Source organism: Natrix helvetica, assembly GCF_964273705.1.
Source record: "Natrix helvetica genome assembly, chromosome: 3".
Classification (NCBI taxonomy): Eukaryota; Metazoa; Chordata; class Lepidosauria; order Squamata; family Natricidae; genus Natrix; species Natrix helvetica.
The window spans coordinates 118359713-118378080 of NC_138549.1; the positions used below are offsets into that span (position 1 = coordinate 118359713).

At 37.9% G+C, this 18368-nt stretch overlaps 1 protein-coding gene across 5 annotated transcripts in view; it reads right to left on the reverse strand.

Moving 5' to 3' along the window:
• Positions 1–9022: 9022 nt before the first annotated feature.
• KDM4A (lysine demethylase 4A) overlaps positions 9023–18368 on the reverse strand; it is a 28718-nt gene continuing 19372 nt past the window's right edge. For all 5 annotated transcript variants that reach the window (XM_081948016.1, XM_081948013.1, XM_081948014.1 and 2 more), the window contains exons 16-22: positions 17615–17670; positions 16973–17081; positions 15019–15207; positions 14487–14657; positions 13800–13919; positions 12787–12879; positions 9023–12331 (exon numbers count right to left, since the gene is read on the reverse strand). In XM_081948016.1, the coding sequence (XP_081804142.1) occupies positions 12191–12331; positions 12787–12879; positions 13800–13919; positions 14487–14657; positions 15019–15207; positions 16973–17081; positions 17615–17670 (879 nt within the window). In that variant the 3' untranslated portion in view covers positions 9023–12190. The remainder of the gene's footprint in view (positions 12332–12786; positions 12880–13799; positions 13920–14486; positions 14658–15018; positions 15208–16972; positions 17082–17614; positions 17671–18368) is intronic.

Consider the following 18368-nt stretch of genomic DNA (forward strand, 5'->3'; position numbering starts at 1 on the left):
AACACTTAATGATAGTCATAGGAAACAAATAAGCAATTAAATCATACTAGGAAACAATCAATATCAATCGTAAGGATACAAGCAACAAAGTTACAGCCATACAGTTATAAGAGGGAGGAGATGGGTGATAGGAACAATGATCTGAGATGGGTGATAGGAATGATGAATCAGGAATGATCTGGTCAGTTGCATGGCTTGACTAAAAATGCCCTGGAAGCTTCAACTGATCCAGAATGCAGTAACATAAGCAGTGATGGCATAACCAGGTATGCTCAATAATTGCCCACGGAACACCTCTGCTCTGCTAGCTGTACTGGTTGTCAGTATGCTTCTGGGGGCAATCCAAGGTGCTAGTCATTAGCTATGAATGGCACGGGGCCTCTTTACCTGTCTCTAATATTATCTGTCTGGACCATTCAATCCAGTAGGGTTACTGCATCTCAGGTTCCTTTGATTAAAGAATTTATTCTATCAGGATCCTGGAAGTACATCTTCTCTGTCGTAATGCTGCCACAGGGAATGAGGTTTCTCCCGAGATCCAGGTGGCCTGCAACCTATTGGTATTTCAAAGAGATTTGAAGACCTGGCTCTTGGACCATTGGCGAGGGGGACCGAAGAAGCCCCCTACTGGGTAATATGGGTTGGCTTTTGCTATTATCCAGTTTGTGCCATCATTTGTTCCTTTTTAAAAAATCGTTGCATTATTTTATTGTTTGGAGTGTTTTTATTCTGTGAACTACCCAGAATTATTGTGAAATGGATGGTGTGAAATGTAATAAAAACGAAGAAGCAAAAAAAGATTAATGACATGATTCCTAGACCATGTAATGATGTTTCTGTTCCACTTAAAAGTAAAGACTTGAATAGCCATCGTCAGATGTTAAGAGAATATAATACTAAAGCTCTGAATTGACTTAGATATATTTGATTATATGTGTGTGTGTGTGACATTTGTGGTCTGTTTTGTGGTCAGACAACACTAGAAATCGATAATTGTCTATTACCTCATAAATGTATAGGACTGTATATAGAGTCGGAAGGGACACAGTGGCTCGGTGGCTAAGACGCTGAGCTTGTCGATCAGAAAGGTCGGCAGTTTGGCGGTTCGAATCCATAGCGCCACATAATGGAGTGAGCTCCCGTTACTTGTCCCAGCTTCTGCCAACCGAGCAGTTCAAAAGCATGTAAAAATGCAAGTAGAAAAATAGGAACCACCTTTGGTGGGAAGGTTAACAGCGTTCCATGCGCCTTCAGCGTTTAGTCATGCCGGCCACATGACCACAGAGACATCTGTGGACAGCGCTGGCTCTTTGGCTTTGAAACAGAGATAAACACCACCCCCTAGAGGTGGGAATGGCTAGCACGTATGTGCGAGGGAACCTTTACTTTTACCTATATAGAGTCGGATTTGCAATCGGAGCCAGTCTAGGAGAATTTGACTAATGAAAATTAGCCATCTCCATCTGGTTTCCTCATAGTCGACTATGTTGTTTTCCCAGGTGAAGAAAAATACTTATAGTGAAAGATATGCCTGGGTGCTAGAATCTGTAACTAGCATCCATACGATAACTGGTGAAGCAGTCACTGGGGTTTTTCTCCCCTCAGCAATTAATGGTACTTAGAAATAATGCTGTCTGAATCTGAAAATTTAATTCGGAATATATGAATAATATATGAATAATTTGACTTCTTGGCAAAGAGAGCAGAAGCCAGATCAAGCCTTACATATTTGAACAAAAGGTATGTAAGAAAGAAGGAACCCTATTCTCTCTGTATTAGACAAAAGACAACCTAGGAAAGAAATTAGCATTAGGAGGTCTAATCTACTGCCAGGTCTGGGTTAGGAAAGCTGAGAATTGAATGGCTACTGAGTCAGCCTTCCAGAACTATTATTAACCTTCAAGAATTAATGTATGCCAAGCATATTATTAAGGGTGAATAATTTTCTCTTCTTATTCCAGATTACTCCAGTATGTACTATGTTCTGTGATATATCATCTCAACTATTAGTTGTTCTAAAGCATACCACAGAAGAAAAGATTGAATATGACAACCCTATTCTTTCAAATAAGCTGTCTAAACCTCTGGCAGTTCTGGCTTTGATAATCTAAATGATGATAAGCCTGTGATGGCGAACCTATGCCATGTGTGCCAGAGGTGGCATGTAGAGCCCTCTGTGGGCACTTGTGCTATTGCCAGCTGCTCTTCTGGTTTCCTGCGCGCTGGCCAGCTAGTCTTCACGAGCACTGGAAAATGGCCTGAAAACCCAAGAATGCCCCCCAAAATAGGCTGTTTTGGGGGGCATTTTCAGGCTGGTTTTTGGGGTCATTTTCAGTCCATTTTCTGGGCTATTTTAGGCCATTTTTCAGCTGTTTCTTTGGATAAATGGCCTAAAAACAGCCCCCCAAAATGGCCAAAACACAGGCATGGGTGCAACAGCCACCTGGCCTTTGGATTTCTGGTGCTCCAGATGGCCAGTGGGCATACATGTGACAGAAACCCAAAGGTCAACTGGCCAGCATGCATATGCACACTGGCCAGCTGGTCTTTGGGTTTCCAGCGCTCCGGTATGCACACATGCAAGAGCATGTACGCACATTCCAGTTTGGGCACTTGGTGCCGAAAAGTTTCGCCATCACTGTGATAAGCAAAAGCAAGAGTCTGAAGAAGACATTGATAGAAGGAAAGTGAAATTGCTCAAGTTTATTTTAAGGCAGAAGAGCTAAAACAGTATTGTGTGTTATATTGTTCAAACTTTGGTGGCAAAGATGACCCAAGGCCTTTGAAGAATGTGTTAAGTTTTAACTTAATTAACACATCAAGTAATGTACTGAAGATGAATACAGCAATAGTTGATTATTCCAAAATGCAAAAATGGATATATGTGCGTAGTAGAACTCCACTGAACACATCTTGTCCTGTTAAGGAGAGATACAGTACAGCATTAAGCAATTACAAAAGTATCAGAGGCTATGAAATATATTGGTATCTGTTACTTACCTTTTCTTTTCAGAAAAGGAAATGGGAGCAGCTTATCTGGACTCCTTAAGACAATTTAAAATGTAAAAGAAAAATTAGGGAAATAAGTTTTCCTTAGTTATCAATCTTCAACATTTATAACCATTTTTTATCAGAACTTAGAGCTTTAGAACTCATGCTTGCCTCAAAGTTCCTGCTTTTGTGGGGGGAGGGAGTGTCTAGAAAATTGCAGAGAAGCCCCTAGAGCAGGGGTGTCCAAACTTGGGAACTTTAAGACTTGTGGACTTCAACTCCCAGAATTGCCCAGCCAGCTATGTCTTAATAGTCTTAAAGTTCCCAAGTTTGGACACCCCTGCCCTAGAGGCATAATCATTTTCCACTTGGCTAGTCAGGGCAGCGTGTGGGAACGGGGGGGGGGGGGGGCTGAAATAAAAATTGAGCACCAATTTCTACCAATTGTCAGAGCTAGAACTAAACCAACTTCAAAGTTTTTTCTTGAGCTATTTGCTTATCTTTATATCATTCAAACAATTCTGTAGTTAATCTGGTATATTTTTCTAGTTTTAGACCATAGGTTATATTTGTACTGTTGGTAACCCCCTTTGACCAAATACAAGTGATCAGCAATGCGTAGCAACTAGTAAGGTTCAGTAAACCACTTTATATATTACATTCGTATCCATAAATAAGAACTGCCAGATATTTGAGATTGTATACACAGCAAGTGGACTGGTGCATTCCATTTGATAGATCATAAGTTGTGCAATCAATAGAAATGTTGTTTCCCAGTTTCACATTAATCTCCAGGCAGTGCTATGATATATTGAATGATGGGTGGGGCATTTTTGCTTTTTATTCAAGCAACAGAATATTATGGACTTACTCTACTACTTTCTAGTACTATAATGCACACATTATGATTCAGTAGGATACATTCTTCCTAAGTATCTTCCCATCATCTGCCAGGACAATACTTTAAAATTTAATTGGGCTCTTATAGCTAGTATTCACACTTACATATGACTTTGTTTCATCCATTGGCTCTTTCTATCTTTACATTGGTATTTTTAGGAGTACTTTCTAAATAAGATGACACATTCTGCTTAGCAAATCTCCAAATGACAATAAAGGGGGTAATTAAAGTAAATTTAACTGAATAGAAGAAGGCAAGAAGATGAATCAAAGAGCAAAGAGATTAGTTACATTTTCAACCAATCTTAGCAAGTTCACAGTGATAAGGAGGAAAAAAATATTTGCCCATTTTAGTTGTTGTTTATTAGCTGCAAAGCCATTTATGGTGCAGCTCTGATCTTTATGAGGATATGTGTCCTCCAAAATAATTTTGCCTTCTTAGCAGGTGATGTAAACAGGATCTGCTCAAGATCTTGGTCCTCAAGAAATAAAGGAGATATTAATAATGAGGAAGATCTTATGCTACTTCTAATGCTTTGGAACACCTTGGCTTCCACACCTCAAAAATGTACCTGGCCTTCTCAGTATTGACATTTTGCAAAACTAAGAAAACTTTATCCAGATAGCTTTTGAAACTTAACAGTGGCTTAGGTAATGTTCTTTCATATTCTATATGCTTCATAAGTTTGAGGAATTTTTTTGTTTTTATTCAATGAATACTGATTATGATATTTTATTACAGACATGACTTAGGAGTACTTTCTAGAGAAGACTGTACATTCTGCTCAGCAAATCCCCAAATGACAATAAAATGGATAATTATAGTACACTAAATTCAACTGAATAGATGAAGGCAAGAAGATGAATCAATAACGCACCCCCACACACACACAATGGCAACGGAAAATATTCAAGCTGCCAAGTGTTTCTCCAAGAATAACTAGACAGGCTTAAACCAGACTTACCAACAATGCATAAACCTGAACATCTGAACTACAACTTTCATTGTCTCAAACCAGTATAGCCAATTAGATTGAGAAAATGTGTTGTAAGAGAACACACTTAGAGAATAATTACCCTCTATTTTGCCTGCTTCTGCTTCACTATAAGCAGGCATTTTAACAGAGCCAAATCATACTAGGGGCTCTTTGAGTGGCTGGCTGACTACATTGTAATGATCAACAATGTCCTGCTCTTGGTACTGCGGGCTCTGGGCAATCCAGAATTATTTATCACTAGTGTCTCTACAAAAACAAATGCATAGGTATAGAAGTGACACCTGGCTCAATAGCAGTAACTGGGAGAGAGATCTAGGAATTCTAGTGGATAACCACTTAAGTGTGAGCCAGCAGCATGCTGCAACTGCCAAAAAAGCCAACACAATCCTGAGCTGCCTTAACAGAGATCACATGAAGTGTTAGTGCTTTATAATGCCTTGTTAAGGGCACACCTGGAATATTGCACCCAGTTTTGGTCGCCACAATACCAAAATATGTGGAGACTCTAAAAAGATTACAGGAAAGAGCAACAAAAATGATTAAGGGACTGGAGGGTAAAACATATGAAGAATGGTTTCAGTGACTGGACATGTCTAATCTAATGAAGAGAAGGACCAGGAATGACAGGATACAGAAGATCTAATATCTATGGGGCTGCCATAAAGAAAAGGGGGGTCAAACTGTTCTCCAAAACACGGGAAGGTAGGACAAGAAGCAACAGATAGAAACTTATAAAGGAGAGATGAGATCCAACCCAGAAATAAAGAGAAATTTTCCAGCACTGAGAACAATAAACCAGTGGAATGGTTTGCCTCCAAAATTTGTAGGTGCTCTTATCACTGGAGGTTTTTACAAAAAGGTTGTCTTAAATGGTATAAGGTCATCTGCTTGAGCAGGTGTTTGACTAGAAGACCTCCAAAGTCCCTTCCAAATATTCTGTTTTGTTCTGTTCATATAATCCAGTACTTTCTTCAAAACTGGAGAAAGTTGTTAAATGTTGTAACTATAAATATTGCCATTGAGTTATATCCGGTAGAAGATATTTGTCTCAACGCAAAGTATGTTAAAAATTTATCTTCATGCTTTATCAGATGGTTCAAAGTCAATATCCTCACTTCCATCCAATTATTTCCACATCATCCTCTCCCCACCCTATATTTAAAGTTGACTTTCTTCATAGTCAATTTAGCATAGAAAAAACTGTTGACATTCTATTCCATAGTTTTCTAATTGATGTAAATGTTTCCAGAGCTTCTAGAGTTTTAGTACATTTAGATCCTGTGCTATCCATTCAACCAAATAAAAAAGTAATATAAATTGTTGCTTTCCAGTATTTGATACTTGACAATAGGCAAGCATGAAAATATAGCTCAGTTCAGAAAACCAAATCCTCCCTCGTTATTTAGTAAACTGCATTTTCTGTACAAGAAATGTAAGAAATTCTGCACAAGAATTTAAGAAGCCCATAAATTTTTTCTAAACAAAGAATTTATTTTCTGAAAGTATTTTCCAGATCTGTTTTTTAAAAAGCACTTTTTATGTGGGTTTTTCTTTTCTTCGACAATGTTAAATATTTTTATCTTTTTTGTCAGTACTGAAAAAGTAATAAAAAATGGAACTAGGAAGACTTGCGTCTAAATCCCTATCCATGAAGCTCCTTAGGTAATCTGTTGACCCTGTATTCACAATATTACCTCTGAGATAAAGGAGAGAGGTGTGAACATTTTGAAAGGGAAGAATCTAAATATTAGAAGTGGAAACATTCTTTATGCTTATATCCAAGCAAGGAGAAAATCATGCTAAGTTATATAAATGAGAACAGAAACAGAAACATATACTAGGACTTAACGGAAAAAAAGATGCATGAGCTTCATATAACAAGAGTATTCTCCCTGATGGAAAACAAAATAAAACCACACAAGATAATGCTGAAACTCAGAAGCAGTTCAAATTTCTAACATAGGAGAAATTATCTTCAGTCTGCTACATTCCAGAAATGTTGGGAATTGAAGTTCTACTGCTGTTATTTATTTATTATTTATTTATTATTCATGCTTCTAGACCGCCCCCTCTCCCAAAAGGGACTCGGGGCGGTGTACAGTCCATGCAAAATATATCAAAATACAATAAAAATTGAATGTTGGAGGCCACCCAATTTGCTGGCTTTCTATTATAAAAATGATAAATGGCTAACATTCCAATCTCAGTTCTGCTACAGTTGCATTCTTATTTTCTGAGAATTTTCTCTTTCCCTGCTGTCAATCTTGACTAAAACAGGTTAAACCATATACCGCATAAAAACTGAAAAAGATAGTTTGGCTCGCTTTATAAATAAATAACATACAGTACTCTGCAAATGTAATAGGGCTTGTATGGATGAATGGGATGCACTGTATCAGGGGTCTCCAACCTTGGCAACTTTTAAGCCTGGAGCAAAGCTGGCTGGGGAATTCTGGGAGTTGAAGTCCTCCAGGCTTAAAGTTGGCAAGGTTGGAGGCTCCTGCACTGTGTTGTTTTGCATGCTCCTGACTCTTGATGATGTCTGGTAAAATAGTTACAAGAATTGGGGCTTTAAGAAACTAAGTCACTTTCCACTTCCTGCTATGTGTCCAAATGTCTGGAAACAAGATCCTGTTATAAAAGTTAACAAACAAAAAAATGGAAGGTCAGCTGAGCTGCAGTGAACATGATCTCCTGTCCAGCCCAAAAATCCTCTTCATCTCTATAACAGTTTCTGCTGACTTTCCTCCCTTTTCTCTAGCACAAGTCAAGTACAAAAGCATTACTGTGCTAATCTCTCTTCAGCCCAGCCTGGGCCCCTCACAGGATGGCTGATTTTAGCTAGTTCCTAGGCAAGGTATTAAAAGTTTCTAGCCTTGGCCTCAGTCCTCCTGTTTTTAGTAAGGTCTAGTCACTGTCCACACAATCCCTGTAGCAAAATAAATGGTTCCGTCTGCAATGCATATTTGTCAAACTTTTGATTTCTTTTAAATAAAGTTTGGAAAACATGCAGACTAGGCCACTGCATAAAGAACAGTATTGAGAAGAAATGTTATTCTAATGACTAACATGCAATTTTAATAGGAGTCTGGACCTCAGCAAAGGATATTGTTGTAGATATTAGATAAAAAGTCACATCTTCCTTTTCCCATAAACACTTCATTTCCTGATTTTTTTAAAAAAAGTACACTCTTTTGTAGGACTGACCAGTAATCTTGAAGAGGGAAAGGGGATTTGTAAAAAACAGCTCACCTTACTACGGTAGATATGTCATATGCTGTGTTGTCAGAATTTCTTGGGATTTAAATACATAAAATAATAAATATATTACAATCAGACTGACTATACAATCCAAATGACTATAATTTTGTTCATAAACAATTGCTATGTATTTTGTATTTGTTTAAATGAAGGTAAACTGTGATAACTACTCTGTAGAGATACATCATGCTATATCTAAAAGTCAGTTTGGTGTAGTGGTTAAGGTGCTGGCCTAGAGACCAGAAGACTATGAGTTCTAAACCTGGCTGGAGGACTTTGGGCTAGTCACTCTCAGTCCAGTTCGCATCACAGAGGTTTTGTTGTGAGAAAATAGGAGGCAGAAGAATTATGTAAATTTGAATGCTAAAACAAGATATATCTTTTTTACATATAAACTTAGATAATTTTAAATAAGGAGACTATACAACTGTAATAATAAAATAGTAATAATAATGTACAAATTAGATATTTTAAAAAAATATAGACCTATGAATTCTTGCATTTTGTATTTTTCTACTAATTTATGTTGCCATATTACATTCCAGAAGAAGAAAGGGAAAGGTTTGTTTCTCTCATTTTGCTTATCTTTATTCCACATACTCTCTCCTTAGGAGTTCCACTTTCCATTTTTATTCCCCTGATTAGGAGCTGTGAACCTAAATCTAATGAACTTCCAAATACACACCCAAATACGAACACTTATTCTAACTAAATAAAAGCTAGAAATATTAATAACTAAAGAAAACATAGAATAATTCCTGACACGGGGTAGGTAGGTGGTCATGTACCAGTTACTGAGACTGAATAGATGTAACTTGTTAAAAAAAAGAAAGAACCTAGGAGAGATGTTGTACAACTGAAGACGCACAGGCTTTCATGTTAAAGTGTTTCAGATTTAATCAGTTGAGTCTAGTCCAAAATTATATTACTAGATCAGAAAAACAATACATAAAGCTGCCTGACTTGTTTACATCTCATACTGGCATCCTAAAACCAGCACAACTTCCAATAGGTCAGAAATTATGGGAGTCCGTCTTCAAGGAATCACAATAGAGCATGTCTAGATCACATATTTCATCTTGTTCTTTTCTGTACATATAAAGCGTGCTGAAACCTTATACAGAGGTGTGTGCATATATTTAATTCCAGGGGCAAACTAAGAAAATTGAGATTATCTTTTCAAAAGCTTGTTAAACCATCAACAGGAAGAAGTTTATCCCAATTATGTGTCAAAAACTTATAAAAATTAATCAACAATTTCATTACAATGATTTCAGATAAAACAATTGCAGTTTGACTGGATGAGAGCAAGACACATTTGCAAGAATAAAATAGGATATAATGATTAAAGGGGCTCTTAGAATTCTTACTGCCTGCTCAATTATAAGCAGACATATTAAAATCCTGTAAAAATCTTGCAAAATCATCTTCTAGATTTTGAAATGAGTTAAACCAATTTGTAGATATACTCAGAAATATTTGATAATGATGTGAATTCATTTTTAAAAATTCAGGAAGATTTTCAACAGTTCAAGCTCCAGTTCAAAAATATTTTTAAAATCCATTGATACATATCATCTGTAGTTTATTTTCAATCTAAAAGCAGAAAAAAACTTAAGGAAAAGTCCCTATGCCTGTTGAACGAACCTTTGGCATCATGATTCAGTTTTAATATTGACACAGAAAAGCCTATTATATCTGGGACAGCAGTAACCTCCAGGTTAACAGGCAAGAAAAGAGAGGGGGATGTCTGCTTTATACTAAAAACATTCCTGGGGAATCAAAAGAATACTGACATAGAGAATATATTGCCAAGAATGATTTTTGCTTAATACACAAGGGGCAAAAAGAAAAGGCTGCCCATCTTGTTAGATAGCACAAACCATTTAAATAAATACTTGCGTAACATCTATTCAAGACCCAAAAGAAGACTGGAGACATGATACTTTTTAAAAGGCAGCAACTGAGAGCAGTAAGATATTTCATGTACTATATAATTGCCAATCTTACTTCCAAATTGAGAGGCAGTGTCCAATTGCAAATATTTCAAAAGTTGCTCCTTTGTACATATTTATATTTATATATTTATATATTGTGCTTATGAGGAGAGCCAATCTTTATAATAATACAGATTTAAATTCTAAAGTAATACAGAAAGGAGATCAACATCTCTCCACTTATTCTAGATTTCCTCCAAAATGCATTTAGGATCCTAATTAATAAAGGAAGGAGAGTCAGACAAGGCTTTGAGATTTTGTTCACCTGAACTTTGAAGAAGTTTGCTTCTATAGGTAGTCCTCTACTTACAATCACAATTAGGACTGGAATTTCTGTTGAAAGTTGGTGCAGTCATAAAACGAATCGTGTGACTGGACCTATTTTACAACCATTTTTACCATGGTCATAAAGTGAAATATGTGGTCATTAAATGAATCACAGTTAACCTGGTTCCATTTGACTTGGCTTGTTGGAAAATCACAAATCACAACCCTCATGTGACTGCAAAATGCTGCAACTGCATCCCACATGTGAGTCGAGTGTCAAGCGCCTGAATTGTGATCACCTGACTGAGGGGGGTATGCATCAGTTGTAACTTTGAGGAGAGTTTGCAAGTCACTTTTTCTGAGGCTGTCATAACTCTGAACCACTTTTAAATGAATGAATGTAAATATAGGACTACCTATATGTTGTGTGAACTTTATGCAGCAAGATTAAACAGATAAATAAAGGGAAGGAATACTACACTGTATTAATACAGTACAGTCTTCCCTGGAACCTCTACCGTAGTAAACATGAGCACCTTTATCTTCCAAGATTAGATGATGTGGACATGTTCCAGGTACTATAGACATAGATTACAAGGGCATGTTTATAACCGGACAAGTAGCTTTTCTTTTCTTGCAATATATCTGGATGAAAACTTCTCCCAATGACTGCACAGCAAAGAAATGAGACACCTCTTGAAAACGAACCTTTAGCTTCCTTTTCTCTGTCGCACAAAAGATACATCTAAATGTACATGAGCCCTTCCATTAGTCTTACCTGTATAGGTTTGGGCAAAAACAGTGCAAAGCTTCCAAACAGAAATACCAATAATGCTGACCTCTGACATAATTTAATGAATATTCAAGCTGGATTCAAATACCCCACAATTTGGGGTCACTGCCAGTGAGATGAAAGAATGCTAATTTCCCCAGGCAATCTTGTTGCAAACCTGGGCCCAATTGGTGGCGATTCCAAGCCAAACAGGAATGGGAATCCTTGTAGTCCTTATTGCCTTAATCGAGGATAAATTGAGGATTTCCTAGGATTCTCTTGCCTGAGGAATGCACAGCGCTGAATGGCTCAAAACCTTTTCCTATTACATAGGCACAAACTATAACAATTAAACATATGAGTAAATAAGTCTCTGAATATAAAATAGGGACAAAAGCTTCAAAGATTCAAGAAGTTGGGAATAAAGAGAGTTAATCAATTTCACTTTCCATTCTTCAGCTCACTTAGCTCTGTTCTCAGAGAGGTGATGCTTAAAAAAAAAAGAAGCGTGCTCATGACAAAAAACAGGGTTATAAATATAAAAAGGAATTCATTGTCAAGCACCAGTAACATCACCAGCTTTGTGCAGGCAGGATGAGCTCAGAATTTCCCCCAGAAATAGACATTTAATCCAGGAAAAAAAGGGAAAAGTCATTTTTAGCACTGCGACTGTCTGGGCTACTCCTTGGATGGTAATGGAAAGTTATCCTTCTGGCAAAGAACAGTTTGTATTGAATGAAGAAACTCACAGCTAACGGCGAAGACATCGAAGCTGGTATGAATCAAATGCTTCACAAATTCAAAGATGTGCTCCCGAATGATAGCCTTGGAGTTTGCCAGTAAAGCCAAATCCATACCTTCAAGGTGCTACAGAGAGTCAGATAAGCTTATCTCATTTCTTTTTTTAAAAAAAAGTGGGATATGAAGACTGTCTGTTTGGCTTCTGCTGTGCTGGAGTGCTAGGATCCATTGTGGGGTGGTCACTGCAATCCTGCTGCAAGCTATTACTCCATAATGGCCCGGTACAGTGCAGGCTCGATGTAATCCTCACGATAACGCGAGTTGATCACCCTCTGTCTTTTTCTCTCTTGTTTGACTTCTTTCTCTGTGAAGATCTCTGTGAAGCGCATGTCAGAGGCAACAGACTGCAAATCAAGTAAAGACAAGAAATGTTAAAAGGATAATGGAGAAAACTGGACTATAAGTGATAATGATTCTTCGCAATTTTCGTCTTGCATAATAAAAATCATATTATTTTACTGGAAAACAACAGAGAGTAGATTTTGGGAATCTAACCATCCAGTTTAGAGTAAACTATTTACTGTAGATCCACCTCAACTCTTGAGATTCCAAGTGGTTGTTTACCTTTAGTCTACAAATTTGCAGAATTCAATAATGGGCTCAACAAACAGTATTCTGAAAATCTATTTTTTCTTTCCTTTGAAATGGCTTTTGGAACCTTTAGCTTAATACTTTTATTATATCCTTGAAGCATCTGGAAGTGTCTCAGTGACAGAAGAAATGTTCCTTATGTGGGAACTGATGCTCTCTTGGGTGAGAAGAATTTCACATTATCAAAATCTATCACTGTTTGACTTACCAGCCTTGACTTGACTCTTTTAGGAAGTTCTTCATCAAGTGTATACACATCATCCCTTTTTGCCATCAGTTGGGATCCGTCTTCAAACTCCACCTAGAATCAGAACAATCGGGTGGCTGTCAGATGAACATACTGCATTTTTCGGAGTATAAGATGCACCTTTTCCCCTAAAAAAAAGAGGCTGAAAATCTGGGTGCGTCTTATACACTGAATACAGCATTTTTGGCCTCCCGAAGCCCCGCCCTTCACCAAAATGGCTGTGCAGAGCCTGTAGAAGGCTTTCAGAGAGCTCCTGGGGGCTGAGGAAGGCAGAAATGAGTGAAAAATTGGGTCGTTTTTTGCTCAATTTTGCCCCCTCCCCCCAGCAACCCAGGAATACTCTATCAGCCTCCTAAAGGCTATGCATGCAATCTTTTAACAAAAAAGGGCCTGTTTCCACAAAAAACTGGTCATTTTTTGCTCATTTTTGAAGCCCCCCCCCCCCTCCGGAGCACTCTGCAAGCCCCCTAAAGGCTATTCATGCCTTTTGGGGGGGGGGAACGGGGCCATTTTTGGGAGATTTGCAGATTGCAAAAACCTTTTTAAAAAATTTGCCTCTTCAAAATCTTGGTGCGTCTTATACTCCAAAAAATACGGTAAGCATCAATTGCTATTTCTGCATCATGCAATTCAGTACAGAATGTTCTTATGGAGCAAGATCCCAGCCAACTGGCATGCAATTTCATGTACTCATCATGAAGGAGTTGGCAGACCGGCTGCTAATAACAAAAGAGAATGTCGAGAAACTAGTTTACAGTATATAGCCACAATTACAATGCATGAGAATTAACACCCCTTTACACAAATGTTAATATATCAATCAATGTATATTTTGGAACAATCAATTACATGTTATCTTGCTCATGGCAGGCCAGAATACAACCTTCAGAGATTTCAGAACTTCCAAATTAACAATAGCAGAGAATTAAAAAAAGAGAAAAAATGAGAAGATCGGTCCCATTCCTCTCACTCACCTGGTACATCTGGATGACATGAGAAGCCACAAACGTAGCTCCATAAACCTGTCCATCAGTCCATCTGACTTGAACAACTTCTCCTGGAGGTGGAGGACCAAGCTGGAGGCAATCTCGACTCTGTCCATGTTGGAGAAAGTTTGAGAAATATAATCATCTACTGAATAGCAAACAGAAGTAACATTGCCTAAAATAATGGACCCTGGAGAAGCTTGACAATTGAGTTGATAGATGCCAATTAGGAGAGCAGGAAAGTGTCTAAGTACAACACTGTTAACATTAGGAGGTAGTTGCAATGTGCTTAATCTTATAATCAGAATATTCCTGCCATGAACAGATTGCAAGATGTATAAAACTAACCTTGTTCTACAACTACTCATTTGTTATACAGATATCTATATGAACATAAAACAAGTAAAAATCTGATAATAGAATAGAATCTTCATCTGGAATTATTTTTTTCTCTAGCAAAAGATTTTAAAAGGTACTAAAGAGAGGGAAGGAGAAAAGGAAGAGATTTCTAATTTAGGAGTCAAATAATGTAGGCTATATTTAGCTTTACATTAAGTAGCTCAAAGGTATTGTCCGGATGCTTTAGAGATTTGACCCACTTCAGTCATTTGAGACTTTATGTTTCTTAGGACTGTAGATTTTCTGATGTAATAATTTTTTTACTGCAAAGCATACCACAATATCTTCTGGATATAGATTATCACTGAAGGAGCCATCATCAAAGTTGACCTCATAAAATGTTTCCTTTGTCAGATTGACCACTTCACATTGATAGAAACGTCCATTCTTGTGCTTGCTTATCACAGGCTGCCCCACAACAAGATCCTGTAGACCGGCTTTAGCTCGCTGAAGGAATGAAGTAGCTATAATCAATATTATAGTCAAAAGATAAAACTCGATGGTTTAACTACATGAAATACTTTGAAGACAGTGGAAAGTTGCACAAAATACAAGTGTTTCCTATGCATTATCTGGAAAGCACAGAAATTATTATGTCTTATTTTATTATTGTTATTGCTGATGCAAACTATTTCTACCATCAACTTTTAATGAAGGTATAAATAGAAGGTTCAGTAATATTAACAATAGCAACAAAACTGAACACTTTTATTACTGCCTTTCCAAATTGATTAAGATGTTCAAAAGTAATGTGTCAAGTACAAAGGTTAAGTTAGGCTGAATCAAATATTAAGTCTCTATAACTTACCTCTGCTTGAGATGGAATTTTATGTCGAAAGCAGGTAATGAAGACCACAAACGGCCAGTCATCTGGCTGCATCATGACTCCAGCTGCTTGAGCGCAGCTGACGTGGAAAGATGTAGGACAGCGGCCATGAGAGCACTGCACGCAACAACCAGCTATTCTCTTTCGCCTCTTCTTGCAGAAGACACATTTCTGTGAAGGGACAAATTCAGCACTTCAATCAAGGTGAAGTTCCAAAAGTACCTGATGCTTAGACACCAAAAAACACACATGAGCCTATCCAATTCAGATTGGCAATGCCCCATAGCTTCTCTATGGGGTTCAGGTCAGGTGAGTTTGCTGGCCAATCAAGCACAGTAATCCCACGGTCATTGAACCAGGTTTTGGTACTTTTGGCAGTGTGGGCAGGGGCCAATAGAAAATAAAGTCAGCATCTCCATAAAGCTCGTCTGCGGAAGGAAGCATGAAGTGCTCCAAAATCTCCTGGTAGACGGCTACGTTGACCCTGGACTTAATGAAGCACAGTGGACCAACACCAGTAGATGACATGGCTCCCCAAATCAACACAGACTGTGGAAACTTCACACTGGACTTCAAGCATCTTGCAGTGTGTGCCTCTCCATTCTTCCTCCATACTCTGGGTCCTTGGTTTTCAAATGAGATGCAAAAGTTGCTCTCATCAGAAAAGAGGACTTTGGACCACTGAGCAACAGGACTTTGGTCCACTGTGTTTCATTAAGTCCAGGGTCCACGCAGCCGTCTACCAGGAGATTTTGGAGCACTTCATGCTTCCTTCAGCAGATGAGCTTTATGGAGATGCTGACTTCATTTTCCAGCAGGACTTGGCCCCTGCCCACACTGCCAAAAGCACCTAAAACCTGGTTCAATGACCATGGGATTACTGTGCTTGATTGGCCAGCAAACTCACCTGACCTGAACCCCATAGAGAAGCTATGGGGCATTGCCAAGAGAAAGATGAGAGACATGAGACCGAACAATGCAGAAGAGCTGAAGGCAGCTATTGAAGCATTCTGGTCTTCCATAACACCTCAGCAGTGCCACAGGCTGATAGCTTCCATGCCACGCCACATTGAGGCAGTAATTGCTGCAAAAGGGCCCCAAACCAAGTACTGAGTACATATGCATGGTTATACTTTTCAGAGGTCTGATTTTGTTCTATGTACAATCCTTGTTTTATTGATTGCATGTAATATTCTAATTTTCTGAGATTGTGGATTTGGGGTTTTCATGAGCTATACACCATAATCATCACAATTATGACAAATCACGGCTTGAACTATCTTGCTTTGCATGTAAGGAGTCTTATCTCAGTTATTAGTTTCACCTTTTAAGTTGCATTACTGAAATAAATGAACTTTTGCACGATATTCTAATTTTTCGAGTTTCACCTGTAATAGGATACTTTGTCCTATCCTTTGTGTTATTTAACATCTATATGAAAGAAGTTATTTAGGGTGAAGTCTCACTCTATGACTATTTTCCCCATGCATAATAGAATCATGCATTGTGATAACACTGGCCTTTTGTGCAAACAGCACACATGTAAGCTATGTGACCTACATTATTAATATACAACTCAATTCTACAAATAATTGCTATGTTACACTCTTTATTATACTGCATACAACGACGTTCCGGAATCTGTCAGCTTCCAAAAATGCTGGGCTCCAACTTCCATAATTTTGGGCACCGTAATCTTTGCTCCCATCCCCGGGCCAGTCTTAAAATAATAATAGTTTTGTTCAATATTTTTGAATGGGAGCAAGTTGATAAACATTATGTACAATCATCCAAAGTTCCACCACTTGCATTATCACAAATTATGTGTTCTGAAAACCTTTTTTTCCCTACGTTTTCAGGGTTCTGATTTAAGAATCTCATAAAAGCATAGAACAAGCATGTATTAATCAATTCAAACTACTGTTTATTTTCTTACCAGTCGAAAGCGTTGCAGTGGAATTTTGCTGACATCAACTGGACTACGCTGAGCAATGTTTATAAATTTTGCCTCCAAAACTGCCACAGCACACATAACATGAACCCACCTGAGAAAAATCAGAGGTTTACTTAAGTATTTAGTAAATGTTTGTTTAAAATTGGCTGCAGGATATGATAATCAAAACAGTTCAAAAAAAACCTCCATATATGCCCATAGTGTAAAAATAGTAATCTTATGAACAATATGATTTTCTCCACTGCCAAGAGAGCTGTGTAATGTATTTGAAAAAAGTGCTTTGCAAAAACATTCAGTACAAAAACAGCCATATACTCTGGAAGGCTCACGCCTGCTTCCAAGGTTCTCTCTACTGTATGCATGAAGAGATAACAGACTATTGGCAATGTGGCTGTCTTTGCATGATACATATGTATGCATCGACAATCTTTGCAGCAATTTATGAAAACTTCATAGAATGTGGTTGCTTTAAGTATCTGAGAAGGGGATTTTTACTTGCAACAATAGGTTTTGCAAAACACAAATGAATGATGAATACAGTACTTTGTACAACCATAGCTTCAACTAGCATTACACCAGACCAGGGAAACAGGTTTTCCATACTTAATTATCACAAAAACTCACTTGTTATCATTGGCTTTTTGAAGTGCACCTCCCCGAAGTGAGCATAAGCAGCAATCCTGACGGACAAAAGAAACACACATTTATTTATTTTTGTATTTATTTATATCCTGCTTTTATTATTTTTACATATTTTTACTCAAGGCAGCAGATATATCCAACACACTGCCTTCTCTTATTTTCCCAACAAGAACTACCTAGTGAGACGAGTTGGGCTGAGGGAAAGTGACTGGCCCAAAGTGATCCAAATGGTTTTCATGGCTATGCTGGGATTAGAATTCTTGGTCTCCCCTTTCTAGCTTGGTGCCTTAATCACTAGACCAAACTGGCTTTCATGTTGTTGAAATCACACCAATTAGCACTGTACTATTATAGCACTACATTTTATACAATTTTTCTGAAATACATATTCTGCAATGAGAACCATACAAATTAAATAATTATTTTGGGCATTAGTTGTTTTTGTCTTTTAGAAGATCTCACAGAAGAAACTAAGCTAGCTCTATAGGAAATGGAAGGCTAGTGCTAGGTAGAATGCATTTTATTAAGTCCTGTTAGGGACACACATGGCAGAAAGCTATCCACACCTATGTGGAAGTGATGCTTAGGTAATTGTTGAAAAGCCTATTCTATCCTATCTGGCAAGGTGATACTTCACCAGACATGCATGACATCGGAGTTGCACAACAATAGGTCTGCAACGTATGAGCCAAATAAACCTGGAAAACATCATCTCCTAGCAGTATTCCACTCCCTA